This window comes from Leptosomus discolor, chromosome 1 (genome assembly GCF_034619465.1).
Source record: "Leptosomus discolor isolate bLepDis1 chromosome 1, bLepDis1.hap2, whole genome shotgun sequence".
NCBI lineage: Eukaryota > Metazoa > Chordata > Aves > Leptosomiformes > Leptosomidae > Leptosomus > Leptosomus discolor.
Window position 1 is genome coordinate 65,915,743 of NC_141391.1, and position 19,617 is coordinate 65,935,359.

The 19,617-nt window shown below is 44.5% G+C and overlaps 1 protein-coding gene across 1 annotated transcript in view; it reads left to right on the plus strand.

The window, feature by feature from the left end:
* Positions 1–6,037: 6,037 nt before the first annotated feature.
* The window catches only part of NAXD (NAD(P)HX dehydratase), a 50,097-nt gene continuing 36,517 nt past the window's right edge, over positions 6,038–19,617 (plus strand). The window contains exons 1-7 of the mRNA XM_086481701.1: positions 6,038–6,119; positions 6,851–6,908; positions 7,636–8,213; positions 9,456–9,827; positions 13,291–13,441; positions 14,741–14,786; positions 16,378–16,466. Coding sequence (XP_086337827.1) covers positions 6,038–6,119; positions 6,851–6,908; positions 7,636–8,213; positions 9,456–9,827; positions 13,291–13,441; positions 14,741–14,786; positions 16,378–16,466 — 1,376 coding nt within the window. The remainder of the gene's footprint in view (positions 6,120–6,850; positions 6,909–7,635; positions 8,214–9,455; positions 9,828–13,290; positions 13,442–14,740; positions 14,787–16,377; positions 16,467–19,617) is intronic.

The window sequence follows — 19,617 nt, forward strand, 5'->3', positions numbered from 1 at the left end:
CTCGCCTTCACTCACTGAGAGTTTAATTTTAATCTGTGAACGAGACTCGGTTTTGGTGGAAGACACTGGGAGACAGCAGGAGAGCAGAGTGCAGGAGGGGTGGGTTGGTACGGAGTGGTGACGCTGGCGTGAGCTGCCTGAACTCTTTCAATGCGAACCTAGAGGTGACAGCAGGAGCTCAGGGGCAGAAGGGCTACCTGCCTCCTCCCTTCCTCCCTGGCCACGCATCCTCTTTCTTGACACGTGACATTTGGCAGTCCCAGTTCCGGGGGACCATCTGTCAAGGCTCTCCTTCCCACACCCCCCCACAAAATTCCCACCCCTCCTGATCTTTGCTGCTCCTTCATTAACTACTCGTCATGAAAGCATGCTATTAGGAAAGGATTCATTGACGTGGCATGCCTTTCTGGGAAAGGTTAACAATAAAGAAAGAGAGAAAATGGAAATGTGGGTTTGAAAAGTTTATTTTACTTCATATGAGAGGACAAGCTTCTTTGAGAAAAAAGTTGCCCAAATTATTTAACTTTAAATTGCCATAGATTTTTCGGGGCTTATCTGTCAAAAATAGGTAACAATTTTTAATCTTCATGATAGAACTAAAGCCATACAATTTCCCTGCTATCTCGGCTTCTTAACATGTCTATAGGTATATTTGTAAAAAGGTGCTTTATACTGGGATAGCTATTCCCATACAGCAAGGAAAACCATCATTGTGATGTGTCATCTTTATAACGACATAGTTATATCCACCCTCTTACCCTATTTTGGTTTTTATTTTTAAATGACCTTCTTGTCCCCCAACGGGATTAATTATACCAGTAAAACTTGCAAAGCTGGCCTTGGCATGAATAAAATTAATTGTTGCTGCCCAAATATTTATCCAGCTGTGGCAGCAACAGGAAGAAATAATACACATGCATATACGCTGACTTTCAAGTAGAGGATGTTGTAATCAAACTCAGGTATGCGTATTAAATTTTAACACCTGTATGTTGAAGAGCAGGTGTATTAAGGAGTAAAGTATATTTTATGAACAGCTCTCACATGGAGGGAAGAGAACTACAGCTTTCTCCTTTGGGCAACAAGATGATGCACAACTCCAGAAGCAACGGGAGGCAAAGACATCACCCGTGGCATTACAGCAGGCTGAGACTGTCTACAAATGCAAGGCTTAGGGGATCCTGGGGAAAGGAACGACAAAGTCTCCAAAAAAACCTGGGGACACAACGACTAAAGCCGGTATGCTGGTTCTGTGAGATGACTAGCAATATATCGAAGGAAAAAAAAAAAAAAAGGAAGCAAAGTACCTGAAAGAGGAACCTTTCAGCATTCAAATCCCTTTATGGTTATAGCATGTAGTCTTCTTCTAGCAGTCATGTTCAATATACACTATGTGTTTCCAAGACTGAACTGAACTCTGTCATTTAGGGTAAAACCAATTTATCCTTTACAAATCTGTCTGCCATTCTGAGCGTCTCTCCTAAATGCACACAAAGCTGAGTTTTGAGCAAGGGGTTGACTTCTGTGTGTGTACAACGCGTAAGACAATACCCAGGCAAAGCCTCCAGGCTCAGCTACAACACAACTAAAATAAAACACTGTGTAGCTATTGAACAGTAAAAAAGTTACATAAATGAGAAATAAATTTCATAATAACCACAGTGTTCTAAATTGTGTAAGTTAATGCATTTGGCAAATGTTACCTTCTGCTGCCAACGGACAGAGCAACAGCAGTTTTACAGAAAACTGTCTGACTCTACAGTATTTACTTTCTTAGAGTCTCACTATTCCCCACTGAAAAGGAGACCATTTGTTTCAACTTTTTGGATGTTGCTTAAGAGGTGTGCAAGTTTATATATGTTTGCTTGCACTAGATATCAGGAACCTGGTTGAAGAAGTTGGTTGAGCCCAAAAAAACCTTCGCTTCTATTGCAGTACATAGATCATTCTTATCTCCCGCTCTACGAGGAGGACAAAACAGAAACGTTCTCTCTATTGTTTTCTTGGTATCTGTTTTTTTCACCATTAACACAGCAAAAAGAAAAAATCTTACTATTCATCTTGGCTAAAACAAAAGTTACCGAGTGAAGCATTGGGCTTGACAAATACTACACAGAGTATGTCTAGAAGTGATAGTATTTCTACTGCCCTGGTAAAAACATGAAGAACTACAGAAGCCGTAGGGACCAATTTATTACACAGTATGTAATCAGGTGCGGGTATATTTCTCCTCATTTACAGTTTCCTTTCCCTTCTTCAGCCCATGTGACATTCCTGTTTAGTAAACTTTATAGATAAACCAAAGCATGTTGGTGTGTTTTTGTAAGGGCCTGTTGTTAATTGTTTGCTGCTATCCTTTCTCTTGAATATAAGTGTAGTGACAGGAATAATTATTATAGTTTCAGGTCTTCTTATTCTGTTTTCAGTTTCTTTGCAGCCTAGAGAGACCTCAAAACTAACAAACTAAAATTTGCACCGTATAAAACCACATTTTGTCCTGTGCTAAGAGAAACATAACATTTGATGTAAAACATGCTCATTCCGCTCACTTTAATGGCAGTAAACAGCACTGCTAATAACATCTGGAGGATTGCCCCCCTTTTTATCTTAACGCATATACCATTACTGCCTTCTCTGTTACCACTATCAATTCTAACTCCTACAATGTAGCTAGGTAAACATTCAAGTGAAATTAAGACTTTCCACTTTTTCATCTTTTTCACAATGAAAAGTGTTTCTAGATTCCCATTTCAACAGCAAAGAAATCTTTGGTCATATTTTATGGGCAGTTTCAATTAAAGCTACTTCTGAGTTCTTCCATTCCTTCTCTCAACACAAATGCGTAAACCTCCCGTTGCAGTTACCAACACGGATACGTTAACGTGGATATGTTTGTGGTATTTATGATACCAAACTGTGATTGCAGTACAGGCTGACAGTTATTTGAGTGGAAAGAACGCAATCAAAGGATGTTGCAAGCTCTGCTATTGCCACCTGCTGTCCACGTTCACCTTGGAATGGCTGGGGTAGGCAGGGTTGCACAATGGTTACCAACGGGATGGCAAGGACTCAGACTTAAGTGCTGAGTGGGTCAAAGTGATCAGAAGCAAAAAGCAAACATCTTGTGAACAAAGATTCACCAGGAACCTGCAGAAGAAACCACAAAATGGTCCAGAGCGGTACTGTTTTGGGGTCTCTACCTAGGGACACCTAGCTTACAGTCCATACCTCACCCTACCTAGGGATATACACTCTGTTCCCAGCAAGCACCAGCTGTTAGTGACAGCTGCCATCTACTACTAAGTTAAACCTGCAAGCTGTTGCCTGCCTTGACAGCAGTAAGACATTCTCAGGTCGCCACTGATGGCGAGCCTTTCTTTGTGTAGCAGGGGAGGAAGAGGTTGCAGTAATTATCCCACTAATGAGGAGGATACGATGTGGTTCCAGTGCAGCTAGAAAAGGGTTAAAATGCCGGAACAAAAGGCTGAGCTCAAGAGCTATGGAAGGAGAGGGAGGACTCTGAGAAAGAGGTAGGGGCCAGCAATGGACCAGCAACCAATGAAGCCAGAAGGACTTTGCCCAAAGCATGAAAGGGAACTCCACAGGGTCATTCCTCCCTCCACGAAAGAGAGGGACAAGCAGACGGAGAAGCAGACCAAGGGACAGCACTGTCAGAGGGGGAAGCTCGATAAAAAATGCACAGCGCAGATTACACCTAAAGAAGTAAAGCGTCTCCTGCAGTTGCTTTTCCTCTAACCCTGCGATGGGCGTCTGGACTTTTGCCTCATACTCCTTCTCCCTTCCGTAGTCCTGTCAAAGGCTGTTTTTTCTCCACCTCGTCCCCCAGTTAATTAACATTGCTGATGCCGGGCTCAGGGACGGCACTAGTAGTTACGGACTTGTACTGCACATGGTACAGAGATGGCAGCCAGGACTATACCAAAAGAAGGTACTTCGAGCTAGACACGGAGCAATAGAACGTTTGAGGAGCGGCAATGTGTTTTGCTCAAAGTTTTTACGCTCCTGCTGGCTAACAGCAGTAGCAAGACTGTTTTTAGTTGATGTCAAGGTTATGCGTAACAACCTGAACCACTTTGGCATAGAGGAAGCCCATAGACACCCTTAGGCTTTCTTCTACAAGAGAAGTGAGAATTGCGTCCTGGAAACGTCACTGAATCCACAAACAACTTCTGAGGGTTCTGCAGCATCAGAAGAACTTGCTTCCATCTCTGCTACAATGGAAAGCATAGAACTCAGTGAAAAACAACAAGACAACTGTATTTTTCTTCCTCTCTCTGTTGTTGGGCGTTTTTGGTGGAGCCAGAGATCCTTGATGGGATGAAAAAAACATCCGCATCGTTCTTTCCCCCCTGTCTTCCAGACATTGAATCCATACTGGAGTTACAGAACTCCATCCTTCCAGTTGGAATCAAACCACGAGTCTAAGGAATGTGGTGTTCAACAACCTGACTCACCTTTTTTTCTGGATTAAAACTCAAGTAAAAACTAAAGGTGATTTGCCGTTGAATCTATCTTTTGGCTTGCCACACAGTCAGATAATCAAAGGGTGAAAGCACTACTTGTGCTGACTGAAGACAGGGCAAATTTTACTGACCTGGTATTGCCTTTAAAATTGTACCAGATACCAGGACCTGTAGAAAAGCAACTTTTCAATAAGCAAGTTAATACCTGACAGCGAACTTGTCAGGTATCTAAGCTCCTGCTCCAATACCAGGGTTACTGTTCAGTCTGGGTTATTAAAAGCTCAGGTCATCTGGCTTGCAGTTCGCAGAGAGCACAGCTGTTTTAAGTGACGCTTCCGAAGCTGAAGGGCACAAATCTCTCCTGCTTGGGTTTGGTCCAGGTAAAGCCAGCAGGTCAGTTTGACCACAGCTTATATATATATATATATATATATATATATATATATATATATATATGTGTGAGATATATAACACAAAACATTAAAGGAAAATGCTGTCTGTCTTCACCCCTTCAAAATACGGATCGAAACACTGACATTTTACTGCTGTATTTAGGCTAGAAGCTTTTCTGAGCTAATAACGACACTCTTGCTTGAAATACCCAGGTGCCTAAAGCTGAAATTACAGCTGTTTTGAGCCTTAACGTTTCAGATTTCTCATGCATATAATCACTTAAGTTTTTCCTGGGCAACGCTGTACTTTCATTGTCCAGATTAAGTAGGTGCCATAAGACCAAAGACAAACATCAGCTGCTATTTCCACCGGCTCTGGTATGTGTTTTAGAGTAAAAGAAAATATTCAAGAATACTGCTCTAAAGTGATGTATCTGAGCTAGAAATACCAGCTTAGAAATTAATCACACTCATACATCAGGGGTTTGCTCAGAAACACCTGGCGAACTGAGGGATGTAAAGAGCTGGGCGCGATAAAGGGCAATTCCTACGAGTTTTTAACTGCTGCCAATTAAAAGGGCTGCGAAGGCAGCCCCAAAGCGCCGTGACAGCCGCTCCCGGCTCTGCCTCTCCCCTCCCGGGCCGGGCCCGGCCACACCACCGCCCGGACGGCGCTGCCCCACCGCTGGGGCGCACCTTGCGCGCCCGCCCGCGCTCCTCGCCCCGGCGGCAGGGGGGGGACAGGAGGCCCGGGGGCGCCAGGCCGGAGAAGGCCGCAGCGGCCTGGCCCGGCCCGGCCCGGCTCGGCTCGGCAAGCGGCGGGGAGCCGCGGCCGCTACCTCAGCGCGGCCCGCCCGCGCAGGCCCCGCGCCGCCATTGGCTGCCGCCGGGGGTGTGGGGGAGGCCGCGGCGCGCCGCGGGGAGGCGCGGAGCGGTACCGGGCGGGCGCGCCCGCGTAGGCCTGCCCTGCCCTGCCCGGCCCGGCCCTGCCCGGCCCGGCGCGGAGCCGGAAGCCGCGCCGATGAACTGTGTGCGCCGCTTGCCTGCGCGCTTGGCGAGGGGTGTCGGGAGCCCCGCGCTGTGGCGAGGTAAGAGGAGAGCGCGGAGCGGCGCGCCGCGGGGCCCGGCCCGGCCGCAGCCCCTGCCTTCTTCCCCGGAAGGATGTGGGGACGGGGCGCTGTCACCGCCGGCGCCCTGGCTGCGCTGGCCTTGGCTGCGGCCCTCTGGCTGCCATATGATGAAGGTATAAACAGCTCTGCACCGGGGCTCTGGTGGGGAGGGGGTGGGGCCCGCCCCTGAGGGGAGGCGGGCCGGGCGGGTGCACGCCGAGGGGCGGTAGGCTTGTCCGGTACTGAGGGGGCCACGGAAGCCCATGGGCGGGCGCGTTGGTGTTCCCCGCGGAAGGAAAGGCCGCCGGGCTAGGGCCTCGGCCGTGCTGCCTCGCTGGGGGGGGGGGCTGGGCCGGGGCGTGAGGGAGGCGGCGGCGGCGGCGGGCCCCCGTGACGGGGAGGTGGGCTTGGCGCCGCCGCTCCGCACCTCCCGCCGGAGAACGATTTCGGAGCAAAACTAAACCGAAAGGGCAGGGGCCGGAGCAGCGTGTGGGCGGAATAGGACCCGGGGGCGGACGAGCACAATGGCACACACCCGGCCGGGCCGTTCACCTGCCGTGCGAAGGGATGGCCGGGGGGGTGGGGGAAGCTCCCATAAACCCGACGGCCAGCAGCTTCGCAGGGGTCCGCCGAGGGCAGAGAGGCTGCCTGATCCACCGGGGGCCTCCGGGAGGCGCTGTCTCTGCCAACCGCAGCGTGGGCTTTTGTGGCGGGTTGCGGGGGCGAGCGGAGCCGAGCCGAGCCGAACCGCTCCGCGCCGCAGGCACCGCTCATGTGCGCCGGTGCGTGTGTGTGCGGGAGCCTGGCCGCCCGCCCGCCGCCTGCCCCGGGGCTGAGTGACACGGCGGCCCTGGGGAGGGGGCAGGGGTGTTGTTGCCCGGGCTGGCGCGGCGCGGCACGGCAGGGCGGTGTGCTGGGCTGAGGTAAGGCGCCGAGCGAAGCCGCCGGCTCTCGGCCGCCGTGCGCCGAGCCGCAGCGCCCTGCGTGCGTGTGTGCGCAGCGATCGCGCTCCACTGCGGCGGGGGGGAGGAGGAGGAGGAGGAAGGGAGGGAGGGAGGGAGGGAAGGAGGCGCACTGTGATGAGCAGGGCCTCCAAGTCCAGCCAGCGCCGTCGTCCTGCCGCTCCCGGAGGAGCCCGGGGCGGGGGAGCGGCCGCGCACGGATGACTGCCTGAGCGGGGTGGCGGCGCGTCCTGCCCCGGGGGAGGGGGCCGCGGCTCCGCGCCGGGAGCCCGTGTGTTTATTTTTCTATTTATCATTGTTATTTTCGGAGGGGGACGAACCGGGGAAGCGGGGGGGGGGGAGATGGTGTCGGGGTTTTTTTGAGCCTCCCCCTCCCCCCTTCTTGCAGGTGCCCGCGGCGCAAAGCGGCGCCTGGAAAGTTTTGTGTGTGTGCGGGCTTGCCAGCGGCGGCGGCGGCCCGGGCTGAGATGCGGGGCCCGGGGCCCGGCTGCCCGCCGCTTCCCGCCGCACCGCGGCTGCCGGGGCTGGCGTAGGCGCCCCCTGGGAGAGCCGAGTGCGGGCATTGAACCCCCCCCTCCCTCCTCCCCGCCGCCCTCCTCCGCCCCCCTCCGTCCCTCCCTCCCTCGCTCTCCCCCTCCCTCCGTCCCTCGCTCCCTCCCTCCCTCTCCCCGGTGCGCGGCCATTGCAGTGACCCCGGCCGGCCAAGGATGATCACGAACACGCGGGGCTTCCTGTGGTCGGACCTGGAGACGCGGGCGCTGCTGGAGATCTGGGGCGAGGCGGACGTGCAGTCGGCGCTGGACGGCAACTTTCGGAACAGCCATGTGTACCGGGACGTGGCCTGCCGCCTGGCCGAGCTGGGCTTCGAGCGCACCCCCGAGCAGTGCCGCATCCGCATCAAGGGCCTCAAGCGCCAGTACTACCAGGCCCGGGACGGGCTGAAGAAGAACGGGCACGCCCGCAAGATATGCAAGTACTACGACGAGATGGACCGGATCCTCAGCTGCCGGGGGGGGCCCGACGGCGCCCCCGAGCCGCTGGCCCCGCCGCCCGACGGCGCTCAGCCGGCGGGGCCGCTCGCCGGGCCGCCCACGCCGGGCACGCCGCACAACAGCCGGGAGGTGGACGCCGAGCTGGACGAGGACGCTGAACTGGAGTCCCCCCGCGACAACTTCACCGAGGACTCCGGAGAGTGCTCCTCCTACGCCGACCACCCCATCAAGGTGGAGTGCCCCCCCTTCGCCATCCCCGTGCCGCCGGCCGACGGTGAGTAGCGGTCGGGTTCCCGGCGCCGGGTGTCCTCCCCTCACCCCGCGGGCAGCGCGGCACCCCCCGGGCACTCGCAGCCCGACTGGCGGCGCCTCTCTCCAGCCAGCCTGCTTCTAGCGGCTTCTGCCTTGCCCTCCTCTCTCCCGCCCCGTCCTCTGCGCTCCGAAATCCGCCCATGGCCCCCCACCCCCTGCACCTTGCTCGTCCCCGAGAGCTCCCCCCGCCAACGCCGCCTGGAAGCGGGGCGGGAAATGCTACAAACCGGGTAGGGGGGAGATGGGGGGGGCACGGAGACCGTAGTGAGTTTTTATCTGTGTTTATCAATGGGAAACCGGTGGAAAACTAGCGCAGAGATTACCAAGACAAAGTGTCAGGTAGCCCTGTACAAGAAATCAGGCATCCTTCTCGCTGCAGGATTTTCCCGTTCCCTGCACACTATGTGCACTTTTGTTAATCGGTATTAAAATGATGATGACGATAATACCTGAAAAATCTGCTTATTGTTGCAGATGGGCCAGAAAGCTAGGGGAGAGCTTTTGCGTAATTAATTGCTCGAGTTGTTTCAGAAACACTGCTGCTAACTTTAGTGGGCTTGCGGACAGAAACAGCCCTTGGATAAAGCCTGTCCTTTCCTTGCTCGTCCTTTACTCGAGCTCCGTATTCGTGTTCTGGAGGTGGGGGGTGGCAGTGTTATTTGTTTGTTTTAAAAGAGATTAATGCTGTGGTTTTAATACAAACGTGAACCTGTCTTCAGAAGTTGACATCACTGAGGAATCAGCCAATTGGTTGACGTTTAACCAACCTTCTTTTTACACATAAACCCCATCAAAGAGTTGTTTACACTAATGTTCTTTTGAAATGCAAATCCAGAATGCCAACAGACTGAAACTCAATTTAGATTAATGTAATTACCTGCAATACACAAATGAGGCTATACTATTTAATAGCCTTCACTTAAACCTTTTTAGAAGATCAAAAGGACTCCTATTGTTGAAGTTTAGTACTACAACAATTAAAAGATGCTTCTGTGTGATTTTCGTGTTACCTTTTAACTTCGTAGAAGCTTAGGGGTTTGCTTCAGTACTCTGAGATAAAAATGTCTAAAATAATTACAATTCAAATCGAAAAAGTATAACAACTTTGTGACGCATCAGATGCCCATCTCATAGGGAGGTTTTTGCTGGTTTTTTAGAAAATTATTTTCCTTTGGAAAAATAATTGTTTCTCTTCTTGTTTTAGGCTTTAAAGAAATCAATGCTCCAACTATTACCCCACCTCTTAATCAGCCCAAAAGATCAAAAAAACGCCATGCAAATTTAACGTTGGATAAAATGATGGAAAAATTCCTGCAGCAGAGTGTGGATACAGAAGAGAAATTTTACAGATACGAAGAGCAGAGGCTCAAAATTGAGGACAAGCGTCGGGAAGCTGAGCATGCTCGAGAGCTCCAGATGTTACAGATGTTGGGACAGATGTTGGCAGGAATTTCTTCTACGGTATCGCAAAGGTCACAATCTATACCAGCAAGTCCACCTCAGAGAGCGAACCATCGTTCGTATGGGGATAACTTTAATTATAATGCTATGACAGCAGCACTTTCTCCACCGATAGGTACTTCTTTCTATAGCTTAAATAAAAGCTAGTTTTTTTTAACACTTCTGTGTGAAAGCACTGGTAGTAAGTAGCTTTTGAAAATAAAAGCTAATTGGAATTATTTAATACTGTGGTGAAGGTGTCTGTCTGATGTAAAATGAAATTAAAACATCATTTGTGCCATTGTACTGATTATCTAACATAGCTACTTTAGTTGTAACAAAATTTAATGAGCGAAATCACACCTTTCGAACCCTGTAAACATTGGGGACTTCTTTCCACATTCACATCTCTGTAAAGTGAAGTTAGGAGAAGTTTTATATGTAAAGAGGAAGGTAGCACGTTTGCTGAAAGCTGTCTGGAAACATTAGGTACGTTGAAGCAGAAATTCTGCTGCTGTTGGAAGTAAACAGGCCTAACCCAGTTGTGAAGTTAAGGCTGTGCATAAGAGTGGAGTTTTGCCTACACTGAATTAAGTCAAATGTCAAAATCCAGCTTCTTTAAAATAAATCTCTTTAAATCAAAATTCTGAATCTTACATTGTAATTAAACATCATATTACTGTAGTAGGTGTAACAGAAGATGAAAGTATCAGCATATATTTTTCTTCTATACCAGTTCATTTATAAATTCTTTGGGCGTCTAAATTTATTTTAAAGAAAAAGACAAAGCAATAACTCTGGAATTGGTATTTATGCACAGTCTTTTGCTTCCATACCTTACATGTGGGCCAGAAGCTGATAATCGGCTATTAGTATTCATTAACGGACTTCTTGGGATCTGCGGCTCCGTGTCTTTTATCTTTAGCATAGTCTCTTTGCACATGGAGGTAGGCTGCATGGGCAGGAGGGAAACAGGGGTACTCTATCAGTGCTGAAACCAGAGTCAGCTTGGGGCTCGATGGTTGTAGCCTGCTGCGTAGAAACGAAACAAGCCTCGTTCTGTTTTAATTCTGAATTTCACAGTGCTCAGAAGGAGAAAGCGTGGTTTGAAAAGGGGAAAAACAAAACAAACAAACACCCAGCCTCAGTGTTGAATAATAATTTGGCATGTTGGATTCTAAAGGGCATTCTCCAATTCCTCAGAGGATCTCAGAGCCTTTTCAGTTTGAAGTTACATACTGCATTTCCTTGTAAAATGCACGGGGGACGGGATGGTTAGCCCTGTTGAGGGCTTAGGCTGGCTGACTAGGTTGTGTTTCTTCTTGACTGGATAGTTGGTCTGTAGCATTCCTTGGTGGGAACAGACTTTCATAGATAAATTATGGTGTATGTATGGATTCTGTTTAAATGTTGTTTTCACTTTTAAATTAAAAGGAAATCTGAAGTGCTTTAGAAAAGCCCTTAGGAAATCATTTTTGGTTCTAGACTGGGGTGATGGTACCTACAAGGCCTTACCATTACTGCTGAAAGGATTTTTGCTGAAAGAGTTTCATTATCTATAACAACTTGAAACTAAAGTTTGTTTTTTCTTGCTGGATTTTGTCATATAGGTGTACAATCATATTACACTGCAGAAATGCTTTATATATATTTAACTGTAGCAACAGCAACTCGGGAGTCTAATCTTAATTGGTGAAGGAGTAACAAAGCATTTCTATAATAAAAGGTGAAAAAACACTTCAGGCAGCACATCTTTTAAGGAATTAAAGTTTCAGGTATTTATGCCTCAGTGTTTTTGTAAGAAAATGGGGCTCTATTAAGAATTGCTCTTTGCATAATTCTCTGTTTTCTCCCGGTTTATTATGCAATCGCTGTATATTTACATATAAACAAAAAAAGCAACAAAGAAATGGGACCTTCTTAACAACATTGGGCTTTAAGTTAGAAGCTATATGATAAGTGAATTTCTTGTGTGGCTGAAAACTAGTGAGTGTATGAAGTGTGATTTAAAGAAAATAATCTGCCCTATTTCCAGAGGAGATGAGCATTTTGTTCCCCTCTGGGTCACTGCAGTGCTATTTTGGCCATAATCCAAAACAGGGTGTTTTTTTCTTTTTCCTTTCTTTTCTTTGTGGTTTTTTTTGTTGTTGATTTGTTGGTTTTTTTCTTAATCTCAATAGAAATGGGATGCCTGTATTATAGAAGAATTTTAAAAGCAAAAGATCAGCCAGGAGTATTTGTCATTATTGAACACTAAAGTGTTTTATTACTGAAGATTAGTGTGTCTGATTTAGGTTTAGATTCTGTGGAAGATGCAGAAAAAGTAAAAGATGCTTTCTGCTGGTAGCACGTGGATGTGGAGTTGTCTTTTTTATTACATTTTTTCCCCCATTATTATGTCCAAATTTCTGTAATAGTTTTCCTCTTTTTTTTTTTCCCCGTCTTTTTTTTTTTTTCCCCACCCTCCCCTCTTTTGGAATCGGGGGTGGGGTTACTACATTTTACACAGCTGAAATTAAGGAGTATCAAGGGAGTTATTTTTTTTTACATAATTATGTAGTACTATATAGCACTTCCTTGAAAGCTTCCTAGAAGAGAAAGAGATTTGTAAAAGAGAAAGAAAGCATTGCTATGGTCTAGGAGGCTAATATTAACATTCAAATAAACCGTTCTGAACAGAATCATACAGTTAATGAGGAGCTTTGTTGAAATATAAGAACTTAACTCTTTTAGTGTATTTACTGCACTTTATAGTTAATACATAGTTAATTAGGAGTACTGATCTTCAGATTTGTCGCATGTTAGGTAAATGGTTTAATTCTCTTTAGTTGTAATTGTTGAAATAATTTTTTCTTCTTAATTTTTGTAGTCTTTTGAAACAGTGATTTGAATATGTAGCCTTCTTAGTGTGCAGTTATTTTAAAATGTAGCTTGACGTGTAGCTTTGCATTGGAGATTTGTAGTTGTATTATAGCTAACAGTTATCTTTGTGTGATATTTGTAATGTTTCCATCTAGTGTGTTGGATTATAGTTTTGCAGAAAGACTTTCATTATGCTTTGTAACCACCTGCCAAACTAAAAAAGCAGTGAGATAGGCCCTGATTCTGCTAAGAGGTGGAAGTCTTTAAGGGGAAGCGAAAAATAAGGTAGGGTGTACGTTTCAAATGTGGTTTTAGTCGCTCTGTGCTTGCTCTGTGTCTGGATGTGTTTAGTCCTTACTAAGTGTACCTGTTTCAGTTGAGCTTAATTATGGAAGTGATTTCAGGCTGAACTAAGAAGATATTTCTAGTTACAAAATGTTCATATAACTATTCTGGGCTGTCATTCCTTTCTGTACCTGTACACTAAATTAGGACTGTGAGCAGTCAGTGGGAATATTCTCTGCATCAGACCCTAAACCGATTTTTAAAATGATAACCTTCCGTAGTTACTCACTGTTCTAAACGCCTCAAGTGACAAAGCATTTGGTTCTTAGAAATATTTCACTTTGTGTATCTTTGAGTGATTTTATTAGTGTTTATGAGTGCTTAAAAGAAATGCTGATGGTAGTTTAAGAAAGAACATGGCCTTAAAGTAACACTTATTTTCTTCTTTTCAGTTATAGAGAGATCTTTTTCACTGCACAGAACACACTCTCTAAAGGATATGGAGAATATTTTTCAACTGGTGCGCAATGTTATCCCTCCTCTAACAGGGAAAAGACATAAAGGTCAAGATGGACGTATAGGCATTGTTGGAGGATGTCAAGAGTAAGTGAAAGAGAAATTTGATTTCTGTTTCTGAGGGAGTTTGAGGATGTCATGAATACCTGTAGAAGCCATTCAAACTTGTCTTCCATTTAAAACATGAATATTTCCCAGAGAGGTTTACTAGTCCATCATGGTTACGAAAGAGCATGTTTCCCTGCAGTTGTGTTCCCAAATTTTGGTAGTGAATGTGGTCAAAACTTGGAACGCTGTTTGTGTCTGTGCTTACTTTCTCTTGTCTTTTTTGACCACCAAACTCTCTCTACCTTCAGCATTAGTCTTTTTCTATTGCATGATGAAGTTACAGAGTAAGTAGAATAGAGTAAGACAGTGGCACATCTGATTTTTTTTTTTTTTTTAATATATATATATTGGTATTTTGGAAACTGGGTCTCTTAAATCAGGAATCGAGTATTTTCTTACTGTGAGCTTTTTATTTTGATAAATTGTGGTGGTTACTAGATTCTGTCAATACCTTAGGTTATGTTCTGGAGTAATAAAAATAGCATGTTCCAGGGAAAAAAAGAGATAAAACATAAATCAGTTAAATGTTGTACTGACCTAGAAATAAAACAGGCTCTATGCTTTTCTTGGCCATGTTCAGTAATTAGCACAATACTTTGAATGAGCCACTACACCTTCCTGTTTTTCATTTTCCCCTTTTGAAATAGGGACAGTATCTTTCTCCTCTAAAAGAGATCTGCTGTTGGACATCTGCCATTAATAAACATTCTATAAAGAGCAAAAAGGTGCTGTCTTATAGCTGGTTTGATTAACCAGGAGTTAGTTGTCCTGTTGGTCTAACAGGCTTAGGCTCTTACCTCTTGGCAGAAGGAGGCACCTCTGTAGGGTGGTTCTGTCCATATCTCCCTCTTCAGTCTTCATAAAGAGAATTTAGGGCAACTGGAATCACAGTTCAGGCACTTCAGTTAAGCATCTAAAACCAGATGGGGTTGATCCAGGTCACAGATCCCAGATTTGGCTTGCAAACAGTGCTCGACTCTTGCTGTGTCTTGTTTGTCTCTCAACTTTGAAGTTGGTTGTCTGAGAAGAGTTTGCTTTTTTATGGCATGATCTTTATAAATATTTCTATGAAAGGATCGGGTGGCTAAGGTGAAATCCCGAACCTTTGAAATCAAAGCGAGGTTTGAGATTGGCTTCAGTACCTGTCCTTTACAACAAACATCAGAAAGCTTTTTTAAAAATTTGCACTTGAACTTGGGACTTCATTATGGCAGGCTGATTTTCAGATTATCTAATCTCATGACTGTGTTTCCTAACCTAAATTGTATTTCATTCCAGATACACTGGAGCACCATATTTTGCTGCAATTACAGCTCTCAAAGTGGTACGTGTTCTTCTATACTGATCCGAAATGAACTTTTCGTCATTTATGTTGGCTAAGTGCCATTTTTTCAAAGCATTCATTCTGTGCTGCACATGAAATTTGAGTTCTGAAAAGTCTTCTGTTTAATAAAGAAAATCCTTAGTCCTGGATTTGTAGAAATACTTTGTAAATATGTGTCATTTGCTATGTTTTCTGTAAATATTTTCTCTGTATCAGGGGAGGTTAGACATGTGTCACAAATTTGAAAATTTCAGAGGGAGAACTGTTTTATTAGAGACTTGGATAAGAAATTTCAAAACTTGGTGAAATATTTTCACCAAAAGTGAACAATAAAATAACTTCAGATTAAAAACTCAGTTTAGAGTTTTCAGCACTGCAGTCAGTTCTTCAGAAAATCTTTCTGGGCCTGATGAGTGTGTTGAATGAAGTAACTTTCTTTCAAAACTTACAGCTTTAGGCTAGTAAAATTCTTATGTGCTGTAAGTCTGAAGATTGTTGGTTGAATTTAATGTAATTTTTAATACCATATTTTATTTACATCATAATCTTTAGCAGAAGTATTTTCTAAGCTTTTTTTTTTTCCCTAGAAGTGTGAACTTCCTTATTTTAGTGACATATTAAATGTATTTTTAGCCAGTTACTGCAGACTACATAAATACAGTGGTGATTATTCAGATGTGAAGAAATCATGTTTACATGTTACATGTACTTGTCAGTACTCTATGTAGTGTGTCAGTACTTTCAGTTCATTGTGTACGTTTTTCTTTTTGAAGAACTCATTTGTTTCAATGAGCAGGTAACCAATCCAGGTGTTTACACGCACACTCTCCCACACTCGGCCACGCAGGATGCAGACCCTCAAGGATTTAAAACTGAAATATTATTTAATGGTCTTATATAAGATATTAAAGCCACTCAGCTTTCTGTTCACTATGTGTAAATACAGTAGCATATTGGGAGGTCCCGTATTGAAGTCACTTGGTCTCACATCATTACACCTGCACATAAAGAGTCATAGGATCAAATCTCTGCATTGGTTAGTAGCTTGAACTGTTGAATGTAGTGTAGTACTGCAGAGGAGACACTTTCTTAACCATGGGAAATTTCAGTATGTGAGACAGAAGATCAGGCTTTCTGGTCACTGCTTACATGATTTTATGTGTATGTCTGATTTTTTTTGAGTTGATAACAGAAGCTTGAGGCTAAACTTTGTAAGTATAGTATTACTTTTCTAATGTAGCTTGTCTCTTGTTCAGCTGTGTTCTTTTGCTTTTCTTCTTATTGTACATGTGACATTTTAGTCTTTGCTCATCTGCAAATGAGAAGACGTTACTCAAGTGAGTAAAGGTTCAAGATGTGTGTTTTTAGTCATCGGTGAGAAACTGAAAAAAATTACATTGGAAGTTAGATACAAAAAAATTTCTCCAAAATGTTGCATGGTAGTCTAAGCCAAAATAGAAAAAACAAGAAAGTCTGCTTTAGTACTGGGAAGTAAGAATTCAGGTGAATTATTCGCTGACTAAACTTTGTAATGATAAAGTTATTATTAAGGATAAATTTGATAATTCTGTTTGCAAATTTTCTTTTTTAGGGTGCAGATTTATCCCATGTGTTTTGTACCAAAGATGCAGCAACAGTAATCAAATCATATAGTCCAGAGCTGATTGTTCATCCAGTTCTGTAAGTGACTTATCTTTTGTTTAAACGAGCAAGTCAGGATTACTCAGTTTGAACATTTCAGTCTGACAGTTGATTAGTTTGCGTTATTTCTTTTTCTGAGTTACAGGATGGGTGAGCTGGAGATTGCAAAAGCTCCAGGGTTTGTCTTTTCATTACAAAAAGTTAGATGTTTAATGTAGAACAATCCATTGTGATTTTTTTTTTCTTTACTATCAAAGTAAAATTTTTTTTAAAAGCGAAGATCTTGCCTTCCGCTACTTGCTGACATGTGTTCTGTGATTGTAATGCATTTAACTGTGAACAGTAGCAAAATCCAGAACTAAGAATCTCTACAAGTCAGCATTTTAGAATCTGCATTTGAAAGGCAAAGAGTATGTTCTCTTGCTTCTTCAGTCCTAATAGTATTTAACAGTAGCATATCTTTTTTCCCCTCTTGCTACTGCGTCATTTACGCAAAATTACTGGGCAAGAGAGATGCTGATTCTCGTTTTTCTTTCTAAGTTATGTTGCATTAGATACACACCTATTCCTGGGAATAAATGGGTGCTCTAAAATACAGGGTTTACTAACAAGAAGATGAAAAGTTTAATAAGCAACTGTCCTAATTGGGAAAATCAGTGTGTGCTTCCCTGAATTTGTGTTCTGAAATATGTTACTGACTGATAAACTTCTAGAGATAAATTGTTTCGATTAGATGTTATGATGGTTTACAATGAGCACTGCAAATGAGAGTTGAGATGTGTGCCTTAGGTATATGTCCCTGAGCTTAGCTTGCACCAGTGCGTGTCAGAGTCTCTTGGTGTACGTGGCAAGGCTGTGATTAAGCTAGAAAAAGCATAATTTAAAGTGGTGTTTGTCAGATAGTGCTGTCAGGAAGGATTTATGACAGTAGAAATATTTTGGTGCCTGAGAAGAAGACTATGATTTCCCTTATGGGGTTGCCTGTGGTTAGAAGCTATAAGTTTATTACACTCTAAAGGTGGGTTTCATTCCTGTTAGTGTAGAGAGAGGTGCGTGCGAAGAAGTCAGTTAGACAGATATCAAGGGTTGTGGGGTTTTGTGGTTGTTGTGTTGTTTTGTTTTGTTTTCCCCAAAGATAGAAGAAACCCATGCCTTTTTGGATTTTAGACAGGGAAAAAATGATGTCTGAAAGCAAGGGGAAGATACAAGGGTAAGGTTTTTACCAGTCCAACTGCATTGGCCTCTAGAATCCAAATGGCAGATACTAAATTGATAGTCTGTCTGATATCTTGTGATAACAAATAAGATGGAGAATCTTAATGGCAGTATTAGCTTGTAACTTAGGTTGTCTTGATGGATGCCACTCGGGATACAGCATGTAGTTGTCTTGTGTGGGAAGGAGTTGACTGTGCCTTGGGAGAAGCATTTTTTCGTATACACAGGGTTCTTGATGTCTGTGATGATGGAAAAGGTTAATAGGAGAAACAGAAGAAGCATAGAGAAAAAGGGAGGTGACAATGTGTAAACAGTAAAATTTCTGTTCATGGAGGACCAGATTGTGCCCACTAAATAAGGGTATTTTTTTTTTACACACAGATTCTCAGTGTCTTCTGTGGAGTTCAGATCTTAGTGAAAACTCTGATCTTCCTGTCCACAAAGAGAACTTTTGATTTTAAACTTCAGCTCTGTCTATGAATTACTCCAGATGTACAAAGTACAGTGAATCTAGAAATTTTCATATCCATATAAAGTCTGAAACTCAAATGTTTAATACTTTTATTACAACTCTGATTAATTTCGCCCAGACAGCTGGCTAATTGCATGAAGCAATGGATCTGTAAATACTGTTTATATGACCTTCAAAATGGAAAAAAAGGCAAATATCAGATTGTTCAGTTTTTGTTTGTTAAATTTTCTTATATCTTTATCTTTTCTTTTCTGCTTCATTTGAGCAAAAGAGAAAACAGTCTTTTCTGGTTAGAAAGGAAGAAATCTTGACTGACTCTATTGAGCCCAGGTTTTATTCAGATTTACACAAACAGCCTATTTTTCTCGTAAGGTCCTTTGTCTTCAGTGTCACACTTTTCATATGATCTTTTATATGTTGTGGAGCCGTTCAAGTTCTGCAGGCACGGCCGACCGCTCTTGATTCAGAGCCTGATCTCTTAAACAGTCTTTGTACTTTCTCCCGGGCCGCACTTCATGCATGGAAGGACCTCTGGGTAAAACCCACCGAGCAGCTACGTCATTGTTTTCTTTTGTGTCTCTCCTTAAAACTTTGCTTTGTTATGATTTCTCCATGACCCTCCAGAGTAACTAGGTAGCTGTTGTACCACTCTCTTATTATGCTAATGGTAATTATGGCCCCACGTACTCCTCAATTCACTGTTTGAACAGCTTGGCATTTCGCCAGGGTTCAGCTGCCATTTTGTACTGCCAGGAGTCTGACATTTTATCACCTCCTCTGCGAGCTGGCTGCTGCTACCTTTCCCTACTGCCTTCACCTCACAGGGGATCACCTCAAGGGAAGAATGTGCTCTTTTATTTGCTGCTGCCCCCTGAACGCGAGGGCTCTTCTGGCTCGTTAGAGCTGCTGTCATGGATCTTTGACGGCGTGAGTAGTGAAGGTATGCGAGAGCTAGAAGTTGCGCTGTTGTGGTTCAGGTCCTTGACAAATGTCTGTCACTTCAAGGAGGCGAGGAATGTTATGTGAGAAAGATTGAGTAGGATTGCAGAATGAGGGTTATGGAAGCAGGCATCCATCTTGCGGCATTGCCAGGGCAATTCCCCGTGGCCCCAGCTGCAGAGCATCCTGGGTTTCCTTTTGGTGTAACATCCTATCCTGGGGACACCCGTAACACAACTTTCTCTGGTTTTTTTTTTTTGTCTGATGACTTCATTCCCAGTTCCTGTGAGTGAAGGTAAGAGAGCTGGGACTGCACATGGCAGCCTGGGATCTGGAAAGATGAAGCTTAAACACCTGGCTCTGTGCGTCCTCACCACCCCGGCTGAAGAATGATAGCTGGGTGTCTAGGGTCTGTGAATAGTCAATATTATCAATAGTAGCTTTTCCTTTTTATTCAGGGATTCTGTCAAATGCATATGGCCCCTTCCACGATGACTTGGTATTAATGAAAGTTTTAATTAAAAACTGACCAGCTAACCAGTTCAGTTTTTTTGCTGACTGACT